Source organism: Dysidea avara, chromosome 13, assembly GCF_963678975.1.
Source record: "Dysidea avara chromosome 13, odDysAvar1.4, whole genome shotgun sequence".
Classification (NCBI taxonomy): Eukaryota; Metazoa; Porifera; class Demospongiae; order Dictyoceratida; family Dysideidae; genus Dysidea; species Dysidea avara.
In genome coordinates this window covers 5,643,778-5,663,801 of record NC_089284.1, presented here as the reverse complement: position 1 = coordinate 5,663,801, position 20,024 = coordinate 5,643,778, and the positions used below count along the sequence as shown (strand labels likewise).

Sequence of the window (20,024 nt, the reverse complement as noted above, 5' to 3'; positions counted from 1 at the left end):
AGTGCTACCGACGTAGCTCATGACTGTAAGTGCTACCGACGTAGCTCATGTTTGAGTGCTACCGACGTAGCTCATGTTTGAGTGCTACCGACGTAGCTCATGTTTGAGTGCTACCGACGTAGCTCATGTTTGAGTGCTACCGACGTAGCTCACATTGTGATATGTAGTGATACAGCTTATGCATGAGATGTAGCTCATGTGTGAGTGCTACCAACATAGCTCATGTCAGTGAGTGCTACCGACGTAGCTCATGTCTGTAAGTGCCACCGATGTAGCTCATGTCTGTGAGTGCTACCGACGTAGCTCATGTTTGAGTGCTACCGACGTAGCTCCTGTTTGAATACTATCGGCATAATTGATGCGTGAGTGCTACCAACATAGCTCACATTGTGAGACGTAGTCCATGTTTAAGTACCAACTTACTCCATTTGAGTGTTTCCAACATTGCTCACATTGTGATATGTAGTGATACAGCTTATGCATGAGATGTAGCTCACGTCTGAGAGTGCTACCGACGTAGCTCATGTTTGAGTGCTACCGACGTAGCTCACATTGTGAGATGTAGCCCATGTTTAAGTACCAACTTACCCCATTTGAGTGTTTCCAACATTGCTCATTGTGATATGTAGTGATACAGCTTATGCATGAGATGTAGCTCATATGTGAGTGCTACCAACGTAGCTCATGTCTGTGAGTGCTACCACCGACGTAGCTCATGTCTGTAAGTGCTACCGACATAGCTCATGTCTGTGAGTGCTACCGACGTAGCTCATGTCTGTGAGTGCTACCGACGTAGCTCATCTCTGGGAGTGCTACCGACGTAGCTCATGTCTGTGAGTGCTACCGACGTAGCTCATGTCTGTGAGTGCTACCGACGTAGCTCATGTCTGTGAGTGCTACCGACGTAGCTCATGTCTGTGAGTGCTACCAACGTAGCTCATGTCTGTGAGTGCTACCGACGTAGCTCATGTTGAGTGCTACTGATGTAGCTACCAATCCACTTGTCCCTCACTGAACCAAGCCTAGCTAACATCCCCTTTATTACTTTATTTTATTCCCTCCTACGGGCTAAAAACATACAAAAAAATGTGGAATCCAATTTAATTTGTGGTCAGCTCATGCCTAAATTTCTTTAAAAAGAAAATTCCTACCTTACCCTAACAGGCCAGGTACCCTCTACACCTATCTCCAGGATTTACTATATTTCACTCCCTTCCTGTGTGAAGGGAGGAGGCACGGTATTAAACCGGTGACTGGTTTGTGGGGACTTCCGGTGGTAGGTGACAACTCACCCGGCGAGACGATACTGGGGGATTGATCGATAGAATCAGTTGTTGATCTGTTTGTGTGTATCAGTGCCACCACGGCCAGAGCACTAGTGAAACTTGCTTGAACCTCTTTATGGTTACAATCTGACGGCTGTCACAGTGGTTCACGGGGAGACAAAAACCTACTGTAGGATATTGTTCCGCTTCAGTGAGATAGAAATGTCATTGTTCTCCGTCTCACACTTTTACGCATGACAAGTTGAAGTTCGATCACACGAGTCAACAAATGGCGCATTCTGCATCACGTGCGTGATTGGCTGGAGGCGTGCGTGATTCTTTGTGTGCTAACCACGGTTAAGCTATTAACCTTCATTGAAGTTTGACACGAATTTGTAGCGTAATCACGGGTATTTTTGTTCAAAAATTTTGAAAATGTTAATCTAACCAGGCACCCCAAGCTCATATTTAAAGATTTATACCCTCGAGTAATTGCATAGAAAATATCATAAGAATCCATGAAGCACATGCAGGCAGAGTGGCAGTCAATTTTTCAGCAGCTGTTCTATTGAAGTACAAAGAAAATGTTCGTGAATTACATAAACTTTTTGAAATACGCACTGTTGCTTCCTCCCGAAGGGTATGAACTTTCTACTTGATTCATAAGCTCCAGATGAGTGGTACTTTAGTCTCTCTACTTTTAAAGAGGATTGATAACCTGTAGAAGGTGCTACTTTTTTGTTATTCAAAGTGTCCAGATTAGCTGCATGTTGCATTTTTACACGCTGTTAAATTTCAGCTCATAACTCCTCAGCAGTTCATTGTATTGAAATGAAATTTGTATTGCAGATGCACCATAAGATAGGATTTAAAATGATTTCTAGGGTTTGTGCTAACTCGTTGTGAGTGCAGTGTTAGATTGATTTTATCAAAGAGCGTCCGGAAATACCCTCATTATCTATGGATCTACTGAGCATCACTTGGCCATCACTGCACGGTTTTTCTGGTGCCTAAACTGGTAAGGTAGACCTACCAGCCAGGCCACTCATTCTTCTTTTGTCATTTCCCAACTCAATGGCAGAAGAAGAAACAGTGGTCTGGCTGTGAAAGTAGAATGCTGAATGCTCACATGCATATACTCTACACGTGCTTAGGCTATAGAGATGTTCCATCTCCATTACAACAATTTTCGGTCAGCCATATTGTTGTGCAATTTGTCGCTACTAAATTTAAGATAACCATGGTGGATGAGAATCTTATAAGGTTAATATAACACTAGTAGACCCACTCTTTGCATGGCGCTTATCGATTGATATTATAAGCTCCTAGTTGCGAGAGGGTCTGGTATAGTTTGAATAGCAAAGTTCTGTCACCCTGAGCTTTTCCAGGGTGATAATGAAACACCTGGTCAACTTTCATCACACCACGTCATATTGCAAACTGGTGGCTTACTGTCAACAGAGAAAGGAATTTGTTAACAACCTGCAAAGTGATGTGGCGTGATGAAAATTGACCAGGTGTTTCATTATCATCCTAGAAAAGCTCAGGGTGTCAGAACAACTTTGCTATTCGAACTATACCAGACCCTCTTGAAGCTAGGCGCTTATAATTATCAATCGATAAGCGCCGCACGAAGAGTGGGTCTGGCCACACGAGACTAGTATCCGGAAACTAGTATAGTAGACTAGTATCTGAGACTAGAGACTTTAGTGGCAAGTTATAATCAAGCTGCATTTGCTATGCGTACATCATACAGTACAGTAGTACTGTATATTAGGGATCAGATTTTTCTGGCCAAAAATATCACTAAAGACCAACTTCACAATACCATCCTGGCACCTTGGCAGTACTGGTTATGTATAACCAAGCCCAACAGTGCCTTTAGTACGACCCTAAATGTTTCCAATAGATTGCTACAAAGTTTTGAAAAATATAATTCAATGGAATTTTCTACTGACTGACTAACTGCCTGCCTGATGCCTTCAGACAAGGATAACTTGATAATGGCTAACACCACGGGCTTGATTTTTTCACTGTTTAATGTTGCTTCAGCACCTTTTGGCATACCGAACAGAGGCGTGTGCAGGGATTTTGAAAAGGGGTTTCCACTCAGGGTATTTGATACGTTTCATTGGCCCAGTGTGTACACATAACGACCCTCACAACTCATGGCTTCTGCTCCAATTTTCTCAGCACTAGTTTAGCTTTGTGACTAATACACATCAAACATAAGTTGATTGGTCCAGTGGTATACTACTGGTGGGGCAGTAGATGTCAGGGTTGGGCCAGTTTGGCTCAGAGCGAAATACTTATCAAAAACCCTGTCTTAAGTGACTGTTATATTAGAGTAGTTTATATTGCCTGACTGCTTTATTAGAGTATCTAGATCTTTTCACCAAAATCATAATTCAGAATAATACTACAAGTGTTGCTGTCATGTGAGAAACTATTATTTAACTAAGATAAAAGTTTAATGTGTCCTGTTCCATGATAGATTCCAGATTCTGGAAACCTGAAGTTTCAATTTCTTAATGTTTCAAGTAGTGTGTAAAATCCAATGGGGTTTCCTGAAACCCCTGGAAACCCCCCTCTGTATGCCCCTGCTGAAATACGTACAATGCATGCATCATGGAGTTACCTTTGTTCTCCTTTGTGTCCCATTTCTTTTTTGCTGATAGCCGAAGGTGTTGATTCGTGCTAGTGTGATGCCAGGTTTCCCTACATTTGTAAACAAGAATCATCCATATTTTCCAAGGTGACTGGATTGATTGCAGAGGCTCTTCTCCTACTCTTCTTTGCTTGTAATGCTGTGAAACGGGCTGAACATAGTTGTATGCGAAGCGTAATGGCCACTACACTTTTGAGTCAGTAATTGATAGTTAGGGCACACTAATCGTCTGTATTTTTCATGGTAACTGGATTGATTGCAGAGGCACTTTTCCTACTGTTCTTTGTTTGTAGTGCTGTGTAATTGGCTGAACACAGTTAAAAGTGAAGAGTAATGACCGTTTCACTTTCAAGTCATAGTTGGGGTGTACGTTCAGTTAAAAACATTTTCTCTGGCACTATCCTATCTTTTGATGTGGTGTGTGTGAGTTTACCAGTCGTAGTAATGTTGTAAAAAGAAAACAAGCAAACAAGTATAAGGAAAAATTAAGAATTTTAAGTTTGATTAAGGGTCATAGAAAAAAGTGTAGGGAAACAAGGCAATGCTCTCTCTAGGGAATGAGCACTTGTACACTGTACTTTGGACATGGATATTTTCTTGAATTTTAATTATTAGGCTTCTTGTTGTAGGGTTCTTATTGTATATGCGTCTTTCTTTATGTGTGGGGTGTGTGATGGTATATTATTAATAATATAAGAGAGGCACGTCCCAGTACAGGGCACAGCACTAATTAGAGTAACTGAAGTGACACGTATTGTATATAGTCAGGTCTGTAACAGTGTACAGATTTTATTGATTTGAGCTTTGTGTCACCGCATACCAAAGCGATTAAAATTTATTTATAGCAAAGTAGAATTTGAAAAGCTAGTAGGTTTTTTTTTATCCCGCTTAGCTGGTTACATTTTAGGCAAAGTGTTGTCTTAAAGGGAAAAAGTATTATACAGTCGAAACCCTCTAATCTGACCCCTGTGTAATCCTTAGTAATCCAACCAGATCTCTGTATCTGGACAACTTTACATTCAATACTCACTCAATAATCCGGAACTCAGTAATCTGACCACAAATCATGTTACTTTGTGCACAGGATTTATTGATTTTAGATCCCATAATCCGACAAAATGGCAATAAGAAAACGGTCTAATACAGAACTTACCATATTTGACTGGTTAATAGCCGTGGCTCGCATAATAGCCGCCCCCGGATAGTAGCCGCTTCACAGCCTAGAAATATTGTCATAAGAGCCGCCCTTGGATAAGAGCTGCGGCTTGTATCTGAACATACTGTTGCAAGTGTTGATAAGACACGTTGAAGCAGAAACCTGGCAAAGGAGTTGTTTTAAGCCAGGGAAGTCACTCGTGAATCCGTATAAACGCTGCAGGCTGCTGCCACACAAGCTCATAGTACCCTCCCTCGGATAGTAGCCCCCTTCGCATAGTAGCCACAGGGTTTTGCTTGCTGAAAGTTATAGTAGCCGCGGCTATTAACCAGTAAAATACGGTACTCTGAAACACAGAGTTAAGCTGATAAAGGCAGCTGATTCGAGGCCAAAATATACACAGGAAGAATTAGTAAAACGATTTGGAATTGAAAGAGGCACAATAAGTGACATTTTGCGGAAGCATGCTACTTACCTGCAGAGTTGGGAGGCAAATCAATCACTAAATGAAGACGGATTTCAAGAGAAACAGAATTAAGCAACTTGAACCAGCTAGTTTTTGATTTCATTCACCAAGCTAGAGCAAAAGGTATTCCGATCACTGGAGGACTGCTGAAAGCTAAGGCTGTAGAGTACGCTTCGTCGCTAAACATTGAAGGATTTAAGGCCAGCAATGGTTGGCTAGGAAGTTGGAAGGGAAGGTATAATGTTAAACAGTATATATGGTGTGTAGAAGGCACAGATGTTGATGAAGAAGTTGGAGACGATTACAGGAGCAGAATCCCAAGCAATATATCAGGCAAGAATGAAACAGAGGTATTTAATTGTGATGAAACTGGATTGTTCTATTGAGCCATGCCAGACAAAACCTTGGCAGAAAAAGGAGATGCAGTAAAAGTGGGAAATTAGCAAAGGAGAGACTTACTGTGTTGTTCTGTTGTAGTGCTAGTGGAGAAAAATTTAAGCCATTGGTTATTGGGAAAGCTCGAAAACCACGTGCATTTAATGGTGTGAATGTGTCACGATTGCCTGTAACTTGGAGATCCAGCAGCAAGGCCTGGATGAATACTGGCATTTTTACTGAGTGGTTAGAGCAGATTAACAGAAAGATGAGGCAGCAAAAAAGAAAGATTTTGTTGTTTATGGATAATGTTAGCAGTCATGGTGGCAGTGATGCTTTTGGCCTTATCAAATGTCACTGTGAAGTTCCTTCCTGCCAATACCACTTCACACTTTCAACCACTTGATGGAGGAATCATTCAGGCATTCAAATTGAGATATCACCAGAAGTTGATGGAGTATATATTAGCCTGTGTTGACACCTGTGCACCTGGCATTGACCTCAAAACAGAATGCTGTGAAGTGGTGTGGCAAAGCATGGGATGAGGTGTCAGAAAGAACCATCAAGAAATGTTTTCTGAACTGTGCAATGGCTTTAAGTGGGATGGAGATCGAGAAACCCATGCACGAAATGAAGTGAGTGGGATACAACAAACAGAAAATTGCAGCAAATTGTTGACAGCAGCTCATGCAATTGGTGTTCATGTTTATATGACAGTTGAAGAGTTTGTGGCAATTGATGATAACATTGCCATTGAGAGTATGGGTGATTGGGAAGATGACTTGGTGAGATCTTATGTTGATGATGATGTGATCATACTACCCGAACCAGTTCTGACCATAAGGGAAGCCTATCCTATTGCATTAAGTTTACAGAGGTTACAGGAAGATGAATTGACACCAATAGGGGAGGACCTGACTTGAGTTTGTATGCACTTAATTTAGGAGAGGATAATTCAATTGTTCTAGGCTAATTTGACCCCAAGGAATAACTTGTGATATGTTCCAAATGCTCTATCTGGGGCGAAATGCCCCAAATTGACCACACCCCTTTTATCGGAAGACATTTCACTGTATCTTCTAAAACATTGCAACTGCAGACTTCCTATGATGCTCAAAATGTTTAGAATGGCCATATTTAGGGGGTCAATGAAGAATGCAAAATGTGTACTTGGATATTTCATTGAGTTTAGTATTATAATAAAAAGTGCAAACATGACTATAAACTAGTGGGGCAAAAAAATTATTAATTTTCAACAAGTAGAATAGGGATCAAAGATTTGATTTTGAAAAAAACTGCGTAAACAAGAAGTAATAGGGATGATAATCCACAAAATTCTATGCATCATCAGTTCAAAGCAAGTTATTTGAATAGTGTACACTCAATTTGCGATTCCTATTTCAACATTTTAACAAAATTTAACCACAAGTTGAAATAGGAATCGCAAATTGAGTGTACACTATTCAAATAACTTGCTTTGAACTGATGATGCATAGAATTTTGTGGATTATCATCCCTATTACTTCTTGTTTACGCAGTTTTTTTCAAAATCAAATCTTTGATCCCTATTCTACTGGTTGAAAATTAATAATTTTTTTGCCCCACTAGTTTCATGATTTTTTTCATGTCCATGCACATGGACTACTTCTTAAATATACGTTCAACAGTACATGATTGTTTAATAAAGAAACCCATTGTAATATCAACTGGCAATAAACAATTACATAAATAAGTTTAATAAACAATTACATAATTAAGTTTAATCAATGTCCTCTTCCTCTTCCCCTTCCTAGTCCTCTTCCTCTCCCTGCCCAGCCTCTCTTCCATTCTATGATGCAAAGAATATACAAAATATACAAACAGACAAAACTTACCCTCCCTCTTCTGTTGGCCCAGCTTTAAAAACTTCATGGGAGTTTGGGTGGCTACTACTCTACAGTTTTCTTCAACCTTAGCCACCACAAACTCCCCATCCTGTTTGACCATCATCTGACATACTGAAAAGCACAATAACAGTAATATTTAAACAACCAGATTCACTCACCCTCATCAAGTTTTTGCCATAACTTTGGCCAAGCTTTCATCTTTCTCTTTAAGCTTGGCCTCTAATTCTTCTATTTTCTTAGCAGCTTCTGGAATGGAATTGATACAATATTGTAAATAACAATGATAAAAGTATTACACTCACCTTCCATTTCACCACTGTGACCTGCTGCAGTAGGTCTACTGCAATTCTTTTTATAGCAACAGCAGAAATAAAGCATTGTGGGATTAAGTTATCAAGCTGAAAAATAATGCACTGTGGGATTAATTTCACTTGTGAATCAAACACGTAGAAATAGTTAAATCACATCAGATCATTGACATCATTGACTACGTCATGTCATCACGTGCGATAACTTTAAAGTATGGCTTCCCTTATCTTGTAGCTATGCAATCAGTGATCCTCGCTGATGAAAATATATTAACCTATTTTGCAGTATCTCACCAAAATTTAGAACAGTACAGTGCACATGATTTCTATATACTTTATAGTGCGTTTCTCTGTCAAAGCAGTGGAGCCTACAAAGCAAACAACAATACCCGATAACAACAAACTGGTTTTGAATTACCTTTTGTCTCAGAGCAGTGCAATGGGACATGGCAAATTCCCAAAAGTATCAGTGGAGCACATGGGTATTACCACTCCATTTATTCTGAAGTATCTCTTGCTTACATGTGGAGCTCATACCTGGTTAGTTAAAGTGTGCTTTTGTTTACCGGTGGACCACACGGCAACAACTTCTGTTTAAATTAAGCTCTTATTTACAATTAAGTGAAGCACACACAGCAACCACATGTGCTTTTGTTTACAAGTTAAAGTGTGCTTTTGTCTACATGTGGAGCACACAGCAACCACATTGATTTTAAGTGTGCTTTTGTTTACAAATAAAGAACACAGCAACCACTTCTTTTTAAAGTGCACTTTTGTTTACCTGTGGAGCACACGGCAAACCACATTGTTTTTTAAAGTGTGCTTTTGTTTACAAATAATAAAGCACACAGCAACCACTCTTTTTTAAAGTGCACTTTTGTTTACATGTAAGTGAAGCACATGGCAACCACTTCTTTTTAAAGTGCACTTTTGTTTACATGTGGAGCACATGGCAAACTACATTGTTTTTAAAGTGTGCTTTTTGTTTACAAGTGAAGCACACAGCAACCACTTCTTTTTAAAGTGCACTTTGTTTACATGTGGAGCACACGGCAAACCGCATTGTTTTTTAAAGTGTGCTTTTTGTTTACAAGTAAAGCAGACGGTAACCACTTCTTTTTAAAAAGTGTGCTTTTGTCTACATGTGGAGCACACAGCAACCACATTGATTTTAAGTGTGCTTTTGTTTACAAATAAAGAACACAGCAACCACTTCTTTTTAAAGTGCACTTTTGTTTACCTGTGGAGCACACGGAAAACCACATTGTTTTTTAAAGTGTGCTTTTGTTTACAAATAATAAAGCACACAGCAACCACTCTTTTTTAAAGTGCACTTTTGTTTACATGTAAGTGAAGCACATGGCAACCACTTCTTTTTAAAGTGCACTTTTGTTTACATGTGGAGCACATGGCAAACTACATTGTTTTTAAAGTGTGCTTTTTGTTTACAAGTGAAGCACACAGCAACCACTTCTTTTTAAAGTGCACTTTGTTTACATGTGGAGCACACGGCAAACCGCATTGTTTTTTAAAGTGTGCCTTTTGTTTACAAGTAAAGCACACGGCAACCACTTCTTTTTAAAAAGTGCACTTTGTTTACATGTGGAGCACATGGCAATCCACATTGTTTTTTAAAGTGTGTTTTTGTTTACAAATAATAAAGCACACAGCAACCACTCTTTTTTAAAGTGCACTTTTGTTTACATGTAAGTGAAGCACATGGCAACCACTTCTTTTTAAAGTGCACTTTTGTTGACATGTGGATCGAGCACATGGCAAACTACATTGTTTTTAGTTTAAAGTGCGCTTTTTGTTTACAAGTGAAGCACACAGCAACCACTTCTTTTTAAAGTGCACTTTGTTTACATGTGGAGCACACGGCAAACCGCATTGTTTTTTAAAGTGTGCTTTTTGTTTACAAGTAAAGCATACGGCAACCACTTCTTTTTAAAAAGTGCACTTTGTTTACATGTGGAGCACATGGCAATCCACATTGTTTTTTTAAAGTGTGCTTTTGTTTCTATAAGTAGACCACAAAGCTGCATATGTAGTATGGTACCGAAAATGATACTTAGTAGCTTTTAAACATGTGCCTTATTACCAAGTTGTGCACTACGCAGTTCATATATAAAACAATTATTGTTGGTTTAGAATCCCTCCACACACCCGTGCAAACGAATGCACTCTCACACAAGTACTAAATCAACCAACACAATTGCTATACAAGGTGTGCCAAACCACTTGAGTATATGCTTTTGATCTAGTGAACCATCAGTGGCACACCTTTATTCCCTCCACACACCCATGCCAATGCATGCACACACACGCACAACCCGATCATTTCTTTGATTGAAAGTAACAGTATGAATATGTTTAGAATTTATCTTCTTCTTGTTGAAGTAACAACAGTGAAATGATCATGGGCAAAATATATGTAAAGAGACTTTTGCCTGATGTCTCTGGGAATAAATCTGTCAACATTGGTAGGAAAATATGCTGCCCAAATGTGGCGACGTTGACTTGCATCAAAACAATACACAGGAGCCTGTAAAATGTGAGCTAAACAGGCCATTTCCACATTGGTTCCCCAAACACCATCTGTGTCTATCCGAGAACGCTGAATATAATCATCAACAGATTCATACTGAGTAGGGTGATGAAACAAATTTATGCAATTCATTTCCCCATCAGCACCATAGCCTTCGAACATGTGAGGAATGCACAGCATGTGCTCAATAATTTTTGTACGTAAGGCAAAATGTTGATCTTCACTACCAGTAATGATGAAGCAGAGGGCCCTAAAAAGACAGTTACCATCTCCTTTGATCTTTTTGAGACTGCGACAGTCTGGTCTAGTAAGAACAACATCAGGGCCTCCATTTGAATGAACAAATAAGCTTTTAAACTGTAATCCAATAGTTTCACATGCATTATGTTGCCACTCTTCATCAACTGGATAGTATCGAAGATCTGGCCAAACAGTTTGCTGATGATCATTCTCTGCACCTGTGTAATAGCAGTCTAAAGTTTCATCGGTATTGGGATCAAGTTTTGTTTTCAGTTTAGGTAGGTCGACCTTTGTTTTTTTTGTAGGTACACCCTCACTTAAGTGATCCAATTTTCTTTTACATGGAAACTTAGGCTTGCAAGGTACTTTAGAAGGCACTTCTTCTGTGCACTCGTTGATATCAAACTTTCTTTTTTTGGTATGCTTAGTGGTTTTTGGGATATCATACAATGGGAGATCTGTTCTGTAAATACCTCGAAGCCTGTTTATCTCTTCTAAGCAACTAGTACTGACCATAATAGATGCTGGATCAAACTCGGTAAGATAAAGTCCATCCAGAGAACGCACTCTGGACATTGCCACATAAGCCATGCCTGGGCTAAAAACCTTTTCAGACAAATCTACAATTGCTGAATCAAGGGAAAGCCCTTGACATTTGTGGATGGTAACAGCAAACGCCAGGATAAGAGGGAACTGTTTTCGATAGACAAAGAAGGATTTCATCAACATAAACTTACTTCTAACCCTCTCTACAGAATAAGGATCTGATATTTGGTCAAATTTAACAGTGATACACTGTGAAGTGATAGCAATGGCAGTTCCAATGAAACCATTTACTAGTCCATGCTTTGTGTCTAAATTTCTTCGAAGCATTACTCTTGCTCCTACAGCTACCACCAATTCAGCCTCTAGCCCGGCTGTCATGTTACAATCCTTGTTTGCTTTTAAAAGTGCATCAGTGGCTTTTTTATTCCATTTCCGAGTCCCACTAGTTTCATCTATTTCATCTACAGACACAAAATGTTGCAATTTGCTATCGAGTGTGTTAAGCATACTAGTGTTGTGATCTTTACATGCTTTGCAAGTTGGAAATAAACAAACAGGGTGTTTACCTAGCTCACACAATTCACTATATTTTGTAGCTATATCGCCACTTATCACTCTTTCATGAAGGCGACTCAAACTGTCTTCAGTTGGGAAGCCTCGCCGAACTTCATCCAAGATTTTACTATACGTAGGGTCACCCTTTTGGCGTTCATTGATGGTCAACTCATCATAAGTGACTGTATCTGCCCATATGTTTACAGCACTTATACAGCCCAACTTATTTGAAACTGCTTTACTGGTCAATTTGCTGAATACTGGCAAACCATTAACTGGGGGCAATTGCAATAAGTCACCCACAAATAAAATATTTTTTGCACTGAACCATTCACTACCACCAAATAGCTCTTCCAGTCTCAAGTGAATATATGTGAGGTTTAAATTTGAAAGCATGGAGACCTCATCAATTATTACGAGCTTTAAAGAACACAGATTGGTACGCATTACTTTTTGAGTTTCCTTGGATAAAGGCCAATATGTGGCTGTCCTAGCATCATGCTCTATAGGCAGTAAAAACATACGGTGTACAGTAACGCCGTGGATATTGTACGAGGCTAATCCGGTTGGTGCACCTACAGCACACTTTGTATCACCGGGGCAGTCATCTTTCCAGATGTCAGATACCTGTTGCCTAATGGTTTCAATCAGGAAGGACTTGCCAGTGCCACCAACTCCACTAATGAATTTATGGAGTGGTTTCAAGTCAGTACACAGACATTTACCTTTTTCATGCTGCCATTGATGGTACAGGTGGTCTGAGATATTTTGAAAAATGCGCAATTGGTCAGAATTCAACATGCTGATACGTTCTTTCAATGAAAAATCATTTTTATCGTGACAGTCTGCTTCATGCATGTCATTCATGGCTTCACCAGCTATTTCTAGACCACCTAAATTATTTTCTTCTTCTTTTGGACATTCATTTTCAATAGGATCCCGGTGTTCATTAATTTCCTTTACTTTGTTCTGAGCCTCCAACAGCTTTTTAAGCTTTTCATGATGGCCTTTCATGTCATCACTCGAAGAAAGAAAGCCTTTAAAAGCCTGTTCGGCATTTTTGTGTTTGCCAATTAGATTGCTTTCACACCTAAATGGAACGAAAAGCAATAGCAGCGAATAGTAATAGTCCTCTCGCTGATCCTCTTTGCTAGGATCATACAGCCTATGATTAGGAAGACGGGGCTTCGTCAATTTTCTGTATTTCCTCTTACCAGCAGAATCAACCCCAGAGAATACATACCATTTAACAAAATCATATAAACACACATCCTCCAAATCATCAGGACGCGCTGGATAAAAGGTATCAATGAGATTGTCGTTGAATATACTAACAGAATCAGGATCACTCTCACAGAGCTCTTTGAGCTTTTCGTGATTCCTAAGACGCCTTTTGCGCTTGTGCGGTTGATCTGCTGCAACCCATTGAACGGTTTGTGATTTTTCTGTCAAATGGTCACCCAGTAAAATGTCACATGCTTCATACATGCCGCATTCTCTATTGCGCAGGGAACGTACTCCAAAACTCCAGAGCCTACTGTATAAAGATTCTGAACTACCAACTTCATCCCAAAGCTCATGCAAGTGGCTCTTCTCAGCCTTTGTAATGTAGCTTGTTACATAATGTGCTAACGCCAAAGAATTTTCAGCAGTGTATTGAATGTCAATATTTGCTCGCCACAGCAGCAGCAATAGAGGATTATAATTATTGACACGTATTTCATTAGAAGACCTGGGAATTGTGTAGATTCTGTTTCTACTTTTCAAGCACTCTTCAACTGAATGTATTTGACCTTCATCTGCCTCTGGCCTGGGGAATCCAAACCTACATCTTGTAATAAAAACTCCCCCTACCTTGTGTTTCTTTTTACAGTACGAGCTACATTTATGCAACTGATATTTCATAACTAGGTTGTGGAGGTCTGGGTTGCTATCTTTGTCAGGGATACGGCATGTAATTCTCTGTTGAATCCATTTTAAAACAAGGCTATCTGGATCAGTGCCAATAACCGGAGCATTTTCAATCCACAGCAGAACATGATAGTGAGGGGCCCCTCGACTTGCATATTCTTTTTTAAAAAAGTGTACCAAAACTTTGCCAAGGACCTCGCCTTTAATTATAACAGTGTTTAAGAAATCGTGAAATTTTTTACTAAATTTTCTAGAAACAGATATGGGATCCTCAGCACATAGCTTTCCAATAGGATAACCAGCAGGAACATCATTGACCTTGTGCAGATATGCAGCAATGTCGGGTGAATCATATTCTGCACAACTGAAAGTCAAAAATAATGTGGGAGGGCCGTATTCACGAATCATACACAAGAGGTCACTTTTTTTTAGAAACCAGAACTGCTTTGTACCTCTGACAGACTGAAGCATGGTTGACAGGTTGGCCTCAATTTGTTTATCAGAGGAATCTACACCAGCTAAAAAGTCTTTAACTGACATGCCATTTCTTCCAGTGGATTTCATAACATTGTATATACCACTGGATAGTTCTCTCATTTCCTTTTGCCACAAGTAATAGAAAACATAGTCAGGGCTTTTTCTAAATCGTGCATCCATATTGAGCAAACGAGATTTTACGTACTCACTAAATGAGATACTTACATTCCTAGGATGGAATTCGCCAAACGTTCCTGAAGGGAAGAGTGTTGGAAAACACATAACATCTAGATACTTCAGCCTGTTGTCTAGTGCCGGTTCGTGAATTTTTAACATTCTATAATGTTCTATATCAGAACCTACAGGCAATTTCTCATCCAAGCGCCGAATGGTGTAAGCCTCAAGTTCCGCAAGGTCAGTTTCGGTGGCTTTCTCAATGAGACTACTAGTGGTACTACTAACCACTTCAACGGCTTTCTTAGCAGCATCATCAACACTGTCCTGGTTAATATTTTGGTAAATCCAATTGGTTTCTTTCAGCTTATTTACAGCCCTTTTGATGTGATTTACGTCAACCAAACTCTGCCACACCACCTTGTCTTTGGTGGGCTGGCCATCAAGAAGGATGAACAACTCTGGGTCAGGTAACATGCTGTCACCTTCACATGGCATACCCAAGGAATCTAAAGCAGCTATTGTGTTATGCAGAGGCAAAGGTAAAAAGAACATTGTTCCTTTTAACCCTTTTGTGGCATTATAAATTGGTACCTTTCCAGTGTACGTCTTTAACCGAATTATTGTCTGAAAGGGTTTAGCCCTTTGAATTAGTTGCTTACCAATTGCATTTAAATTAGAAAGCTCCTCTGGGACTTCTTCAACATACAAGCCATTCAGAACACACCGTGCAGGAAGCTTATTTTGATTGAGCAAAGGACGGCAATACGTACAAACGTAGTAAGTTTTTGTGTTAAAATTTTCATCCTTTCGTGCCAAATACTGTTTAAGTTCTACCCACACATCCGAGGAAAACTTTTCAGTGGAAGCACTATATTGTGTAAGATTACTTCTGCACAGTAGTCTTTCACAACTAGAGCAGGGAAACTCAGGATGATCATCCAGTTCCTTTTTGTATTTTTCAAAAATTACAGCGTACTTAATTTGTAAGTGTCTTTCAACATGCTTCAAACCTTCCCTAGAGAAATCTGACTCATCCATTGATGGAGGATCAGACACATCAACTTCAATGCTGTTTACTATAAGATCTTCATAGTCCTCTATTTTTAACAGATCACATAGTGATTTGTAATCAGCATGAGATAATGCATGGTCTATTTTAGAAACAACAGCGTGACTCTTTATAGCCATGTATACACTGTAGAGTAGTTTACGCAAGACTGGGTAGTGAACTGATGCAGCTCGTAATACTCGCAATTTACTGCTGCACATACCACTGGAGCAAGGCAGAGGATGACCAAGCTTAAAGAGTTCTGTGCTAGCCAAGTCATCCTCCATTCCTCTAGGCTTTAGGTGATGGATATGGGAACATTCATTATCAATGTTATGCAACATTTCTCACACCTGGGCTAATGATTTTGTAAAAGCTTGTTTAATGTCAAGAATACACTCAATATCCCTATCACTAACTGTGCGACACACATACGAACAACCAAGGCCATCACAAATGTGTGCCCTTCCATTTATATCAAGAGGAATAGGCTCGTCACAAATAAATTCTTCAGGGTTAGGTGACAGGTTTTCAACAAACAGACATCGATTGTTTTTATCAATGGAAAGCCTTGTGGGCTGAAAAGCATACCTATATCCAGTATCGTAAAAATAGGGCTCTGCATGCATTGAATGTTGCTTGTCACCAAAATCCATTACACTATCAATGGTAAGTGTATTGACATCCCTTACATGTTTTATAAACTTACCCGCATTAAGTTTGCGCAATTCAAGAACATGGTGTACAAGATTTCTTGATGCTAATCTACAAGCAGTGACGCATTCCATTTTTTTACTGAGCTTTTCAGCATACGATTTAAAATGATCATGAAGTTTTGTAGTTAAACAAACCTTCAGATCAGCATTAAGTAAGAATTCACTAAGAAGGTTATCAACAAAAGTGTTAACAAGGCCTTCATTGGGTGCACGAAGCACATATTGATCTCTTTTCATACTACATATTTCTTCTCTGTGCTCACTATAATTATCTTTAAATTCATTTTTACGTTTTTCTGCGTTCTCTTCATAGGCTTTTTTAGATGCCTTCCTTTTCGTTTCTCGATCATCAGCATAAGCCATTTTTGAAGCCTCTTTCTTCTTTCCTGGATTCTCAACATATGCTGTTTTTGAAGCTATTTTAGAAGCCTCTTTCTTTTTGTCAGGATTATCAGCATACGCTAATTTTGAAGCTATTTTAGAAGCCTCTTTCTTTTTGTCAGGATTATCAGCATATGCTATTTTAGAAGCCTCTTTCTTTTTGTCAGGATTATCAGCATATGCTATTTTAGAAGCCTCTTTCTTTTTGTCAGGATTATCAGCATATGCTAATTTTGAAGCAATTTTAGAAGCCTCTTTCTTTTTGTCAGGATTATCAGCATACGCTAATTTTGAAGCTATTTTAGAAGCCTCTTTCTTTTGCTCAGGATTGCTAGAATATGCCATTTTAGCAGCACTTTTATACATATCAGCATTAGCCATGTAGTAATGTTTACGGTCAGTGCAAATTCCTCCCTAGCATTGGCATATCGCTGTTTGTCACGTAATCTTCGCGTTTTTGCTGATCTCGACGGCATGGTAGCACAGAGAATTAACAGTATGAGTAGTAGTACTTTAACAACAGAATAAGTATCCGTTGTTTATAATGGATACAAATTCAATACTATTATGAAATGATCGCACCAATAATATGAATTTATTGCTGACACAATAAACCCAAACAGTTAACAATACAGTTAACAATACAGTAAACAATACCACTTTCCTTTGACGAGTAGATAAATCCACTAGTGTGACCGTTTACTGCAACGAAGCGGTGCGAAATCTCAACACGAGTAAAACACAAGCTTGACAAAACGTGGTCGACTCCAATTAAAGTGCTGAGTATACGAAGTATCCCGCTTTTTATTTTTCAATCGCGTACGGAAGGGACACACCCCTTTTCAATTCGAAATTTACCAGTGTGTTCCAATAGCTTACAAGCCTTGTTATGTCGACTCTTAGCTGGTAAACAGCTGAAGAATATAATAGAAAGTATACACGAAAGGCGTACAGTAATAGTTTAAGTGACGAGGTGCGGGCCACACCCCCTTCACTGTCTCGTAATGAAGGAAGTCTAAAACCCGAGTTTCAGTGAACAATAGTTATGTTTAATGTTTAGTGTGATACAACTTGATGCATTTTAGTCCTGTGAGCTAAAGCAATGGAATTTTAAACAATTCTATATTATCATCTGTATGGCTTCTCGATCGAATGGCGTCTCGAAGAGTGATTCTTGCTCTATATCTCGCAATCGCATTAGAGAGGGAAGATTTTAATACCACACAGACCTGGGTACGAATGTTTTTTAAATACGCCATACGTTTTTAGGGCTGATATCTACTTCCTACGAGCTGTAGGCGCGCGAAACAAGAAAGAAAGAAGAAAGAAAGAAGAAGATGGAGAATCTAACCATTTTCAAAATTTTAAAAAACACCTAAAACCATTTCCTTTACTTTTAATACTTGTTGGCTAGTGTTGTAAACACAAAAGAAAGGTCTAGAATGTTTTAGAAATAAAATCTAAAGCCCGGAAGGCTGCTTTTGGCGTACGTTCTATTAGAGTGTTTTGAAAAATTTCTGCCTGATCCCTATTATGTACCACTACCGTGGTACATGATAATATTATGTTCATTCAGTAATTGGGTTTTGGCAACTGTCACCTCCCTTGCATTTACAGTACTTGCAGCTCTTAATCCCAGCTACTCTGCAACAACACCCATTCTTGTGAGCACACTTGCCACATGTGCAGGGATCTGGCAGGCCTTCAGGTTTAGAGATCACAATCTCAGGTACCAATATATTTTCCCTTCTTTTAAAACCGTAAGCCCTCAGCATCCATGGTCAAAGTGGCATCTCTAAATGGTGCTTGAACCCACAGCTGTACTTAATAGTATGCTCTATGAATATGCTTCCTTGCATTGGTTGAAGTGCAAGCAGTTCTTGCAAAGTCCAACTTGAGGGCATTGCTATTGAATGCAGCGAGACGTAGGTCATCAAATGTCTTCAGGTCTGTTGTTGGTTGAGACATTTGACCAAGAATGTCTCTGCCATCTGTATTGAGCTTTCTGTTAGCTGTGGAGAGTTAAAATCAAGCACCAAAGAAGAATTTCCTGGTTTCTGAACAGCATTCAGGGCTGCAGACTTGGTTGCTATCTTGCTAGTGGTATCACACCCAGTCAGTGTATGAACTGCTGGAAGACACTTGATCAAGTCATTTCCCAATGCACTGCAAATGTCGTGGAGTGGTAACATCACTCTTCTCATTCCTGAATTGCGAATGAGCCAGAGCTCTTGGAGACCAAGGTCTCTCCTATTCACTGTAAAGTGGTACAGTAGGCACACAAAGACATCTGTATCACCTGATGACAGTGTCATGGATGTAGGTCCTGACCGGCAACTTAAGATATCCTGCACATGGAACATCATCCTGTCATCAGCTTCCTCATGTGTGCAGTTGAGCTGAGGAAATACAGAAGCACAACCAGCCGACACTATCCATGCTTGTGATGATATACCAAGATATAAAGGTTTGGAGCCACGATAACTGGTGATGAGCCATTCAACATAGAATGCTTGGAAAGCACTTTTGCTGGTGGAAGATGACCAATAATTCTCCAAAATCACTGGAACATTTTGGTTTGGTAAGATTACATCAAGGACAACCATTTCTTTGGACTTAGCTCTTCTATCCCTCTCTCCATTCTTGATGTTGTCCTCTCTGTAATTATTAAAAAACAATATAGATCTCATCACTGTTGTGCCCAGCTTTGGTGATCATTGATGTCAAGGCAATAGCAAAGTCGTAGAATGTCCTGACAGGAGGATCAAGCTTCTTTAAAGGAACTTTTCTTTATACCAAGGCCATGAAGTCAATGACAATAGCATGGGTTTGAGGTGGGGTCTCTGACCCTTTCTTGTCTATTACTGGACACAATTTAAGCAACTCAGTTCCAAGTTGTGATTTGACATTTTTCCTCAGGTAACCATCTTCATCCATCAAGAAGAATGCAGAGTTGGTAATCTCATGCTGGAGTAGCTCATCAACAGTGTAGCCCAGGTGACTTGCATACTCTATAAACATAAGAGCTTTGATAGTCTCACTTTTGACATCAACTTTGGACACTAGATTTAAGGTGGTCTTTGGGGCTGCAAACTTGATTTTGCTAATGGTTGAGTGTATCGATAATGACTTTGCTGGGTTGATCATTGATAAATCTGGTATAAGCTTCATGACCCTCCCTCATACAGCATATCAACTTGTCTACTTTTACATTGGTCACAACTTCTCCTGTGAGAATATTCTTCAGCTCTGCCTGGTCTTGTAGAGGACTGTATACCTCCAGGAGATACTGGTCTATGTC

At 39.5% G+C, this 20,024-nt stretch overlaps 3 protein-coding genes across 4 annotated transcripts in view; 1 reads left to right on the top strand and 2 right to left on the bottom strand.

The window, feature by feature from the left end:
- Positions 1-20,024, top strand: part of LOC136242754 (TNF receptor-associated factor 3-like) — a 32,923-nt gene that overhangs the window by 6,319 nt on the left and 6,580 nt on the right. The gene's annotated exons all lie outside the window — the stretch shown is intronic.
- On the bottom strand, positions 9,949-15,913 carry LOC136242752 (uncharacterized). Its single transcript, XM_066034209.1, has one exon. The coding sequence runs from the start codon at positions 15,911-15,913 to the stop codon at positions 10,505-10,507; it is 5,409 nt and encodes a 1,802-aa protein (XP_065890281.1). The 3' UTR covers positions 9,949-10,504.
- LOC136242758 (axoneme-associated protein mst101(2)-like) lies at positions 15,969-17,507 on the bottom strand. Its single transcript, XM_066034218.1, has one exon. The coding sequence runs from the start codon at positions 17,102-17,104 to the stop codon at positions 15,974-15,976; it is 1,131 nt and encodes a 376-aa protein (XP_065890290.1). The 5' UTR covers positions 17,105-17,507; the 3' UTR covers positions 15,969-15,973.

Bases quoted from the DNA above. Each gene is read 5' to 3' on its own strand.
- LOC136242752 (XM_066034209.1), bottom strand. From the start codon at position 15,913: ATGGAGGATGACTTGGCTAGCACAGAACTCTTTAAGCTTGGTCATCCT.
- LOC136242758 (XM_066034218.1), bottom strand. From the start codon at position 17,104: ATGGCTAATGCTGATATGTATAAAAGTGCTGCTAAAATGGCATATTCT.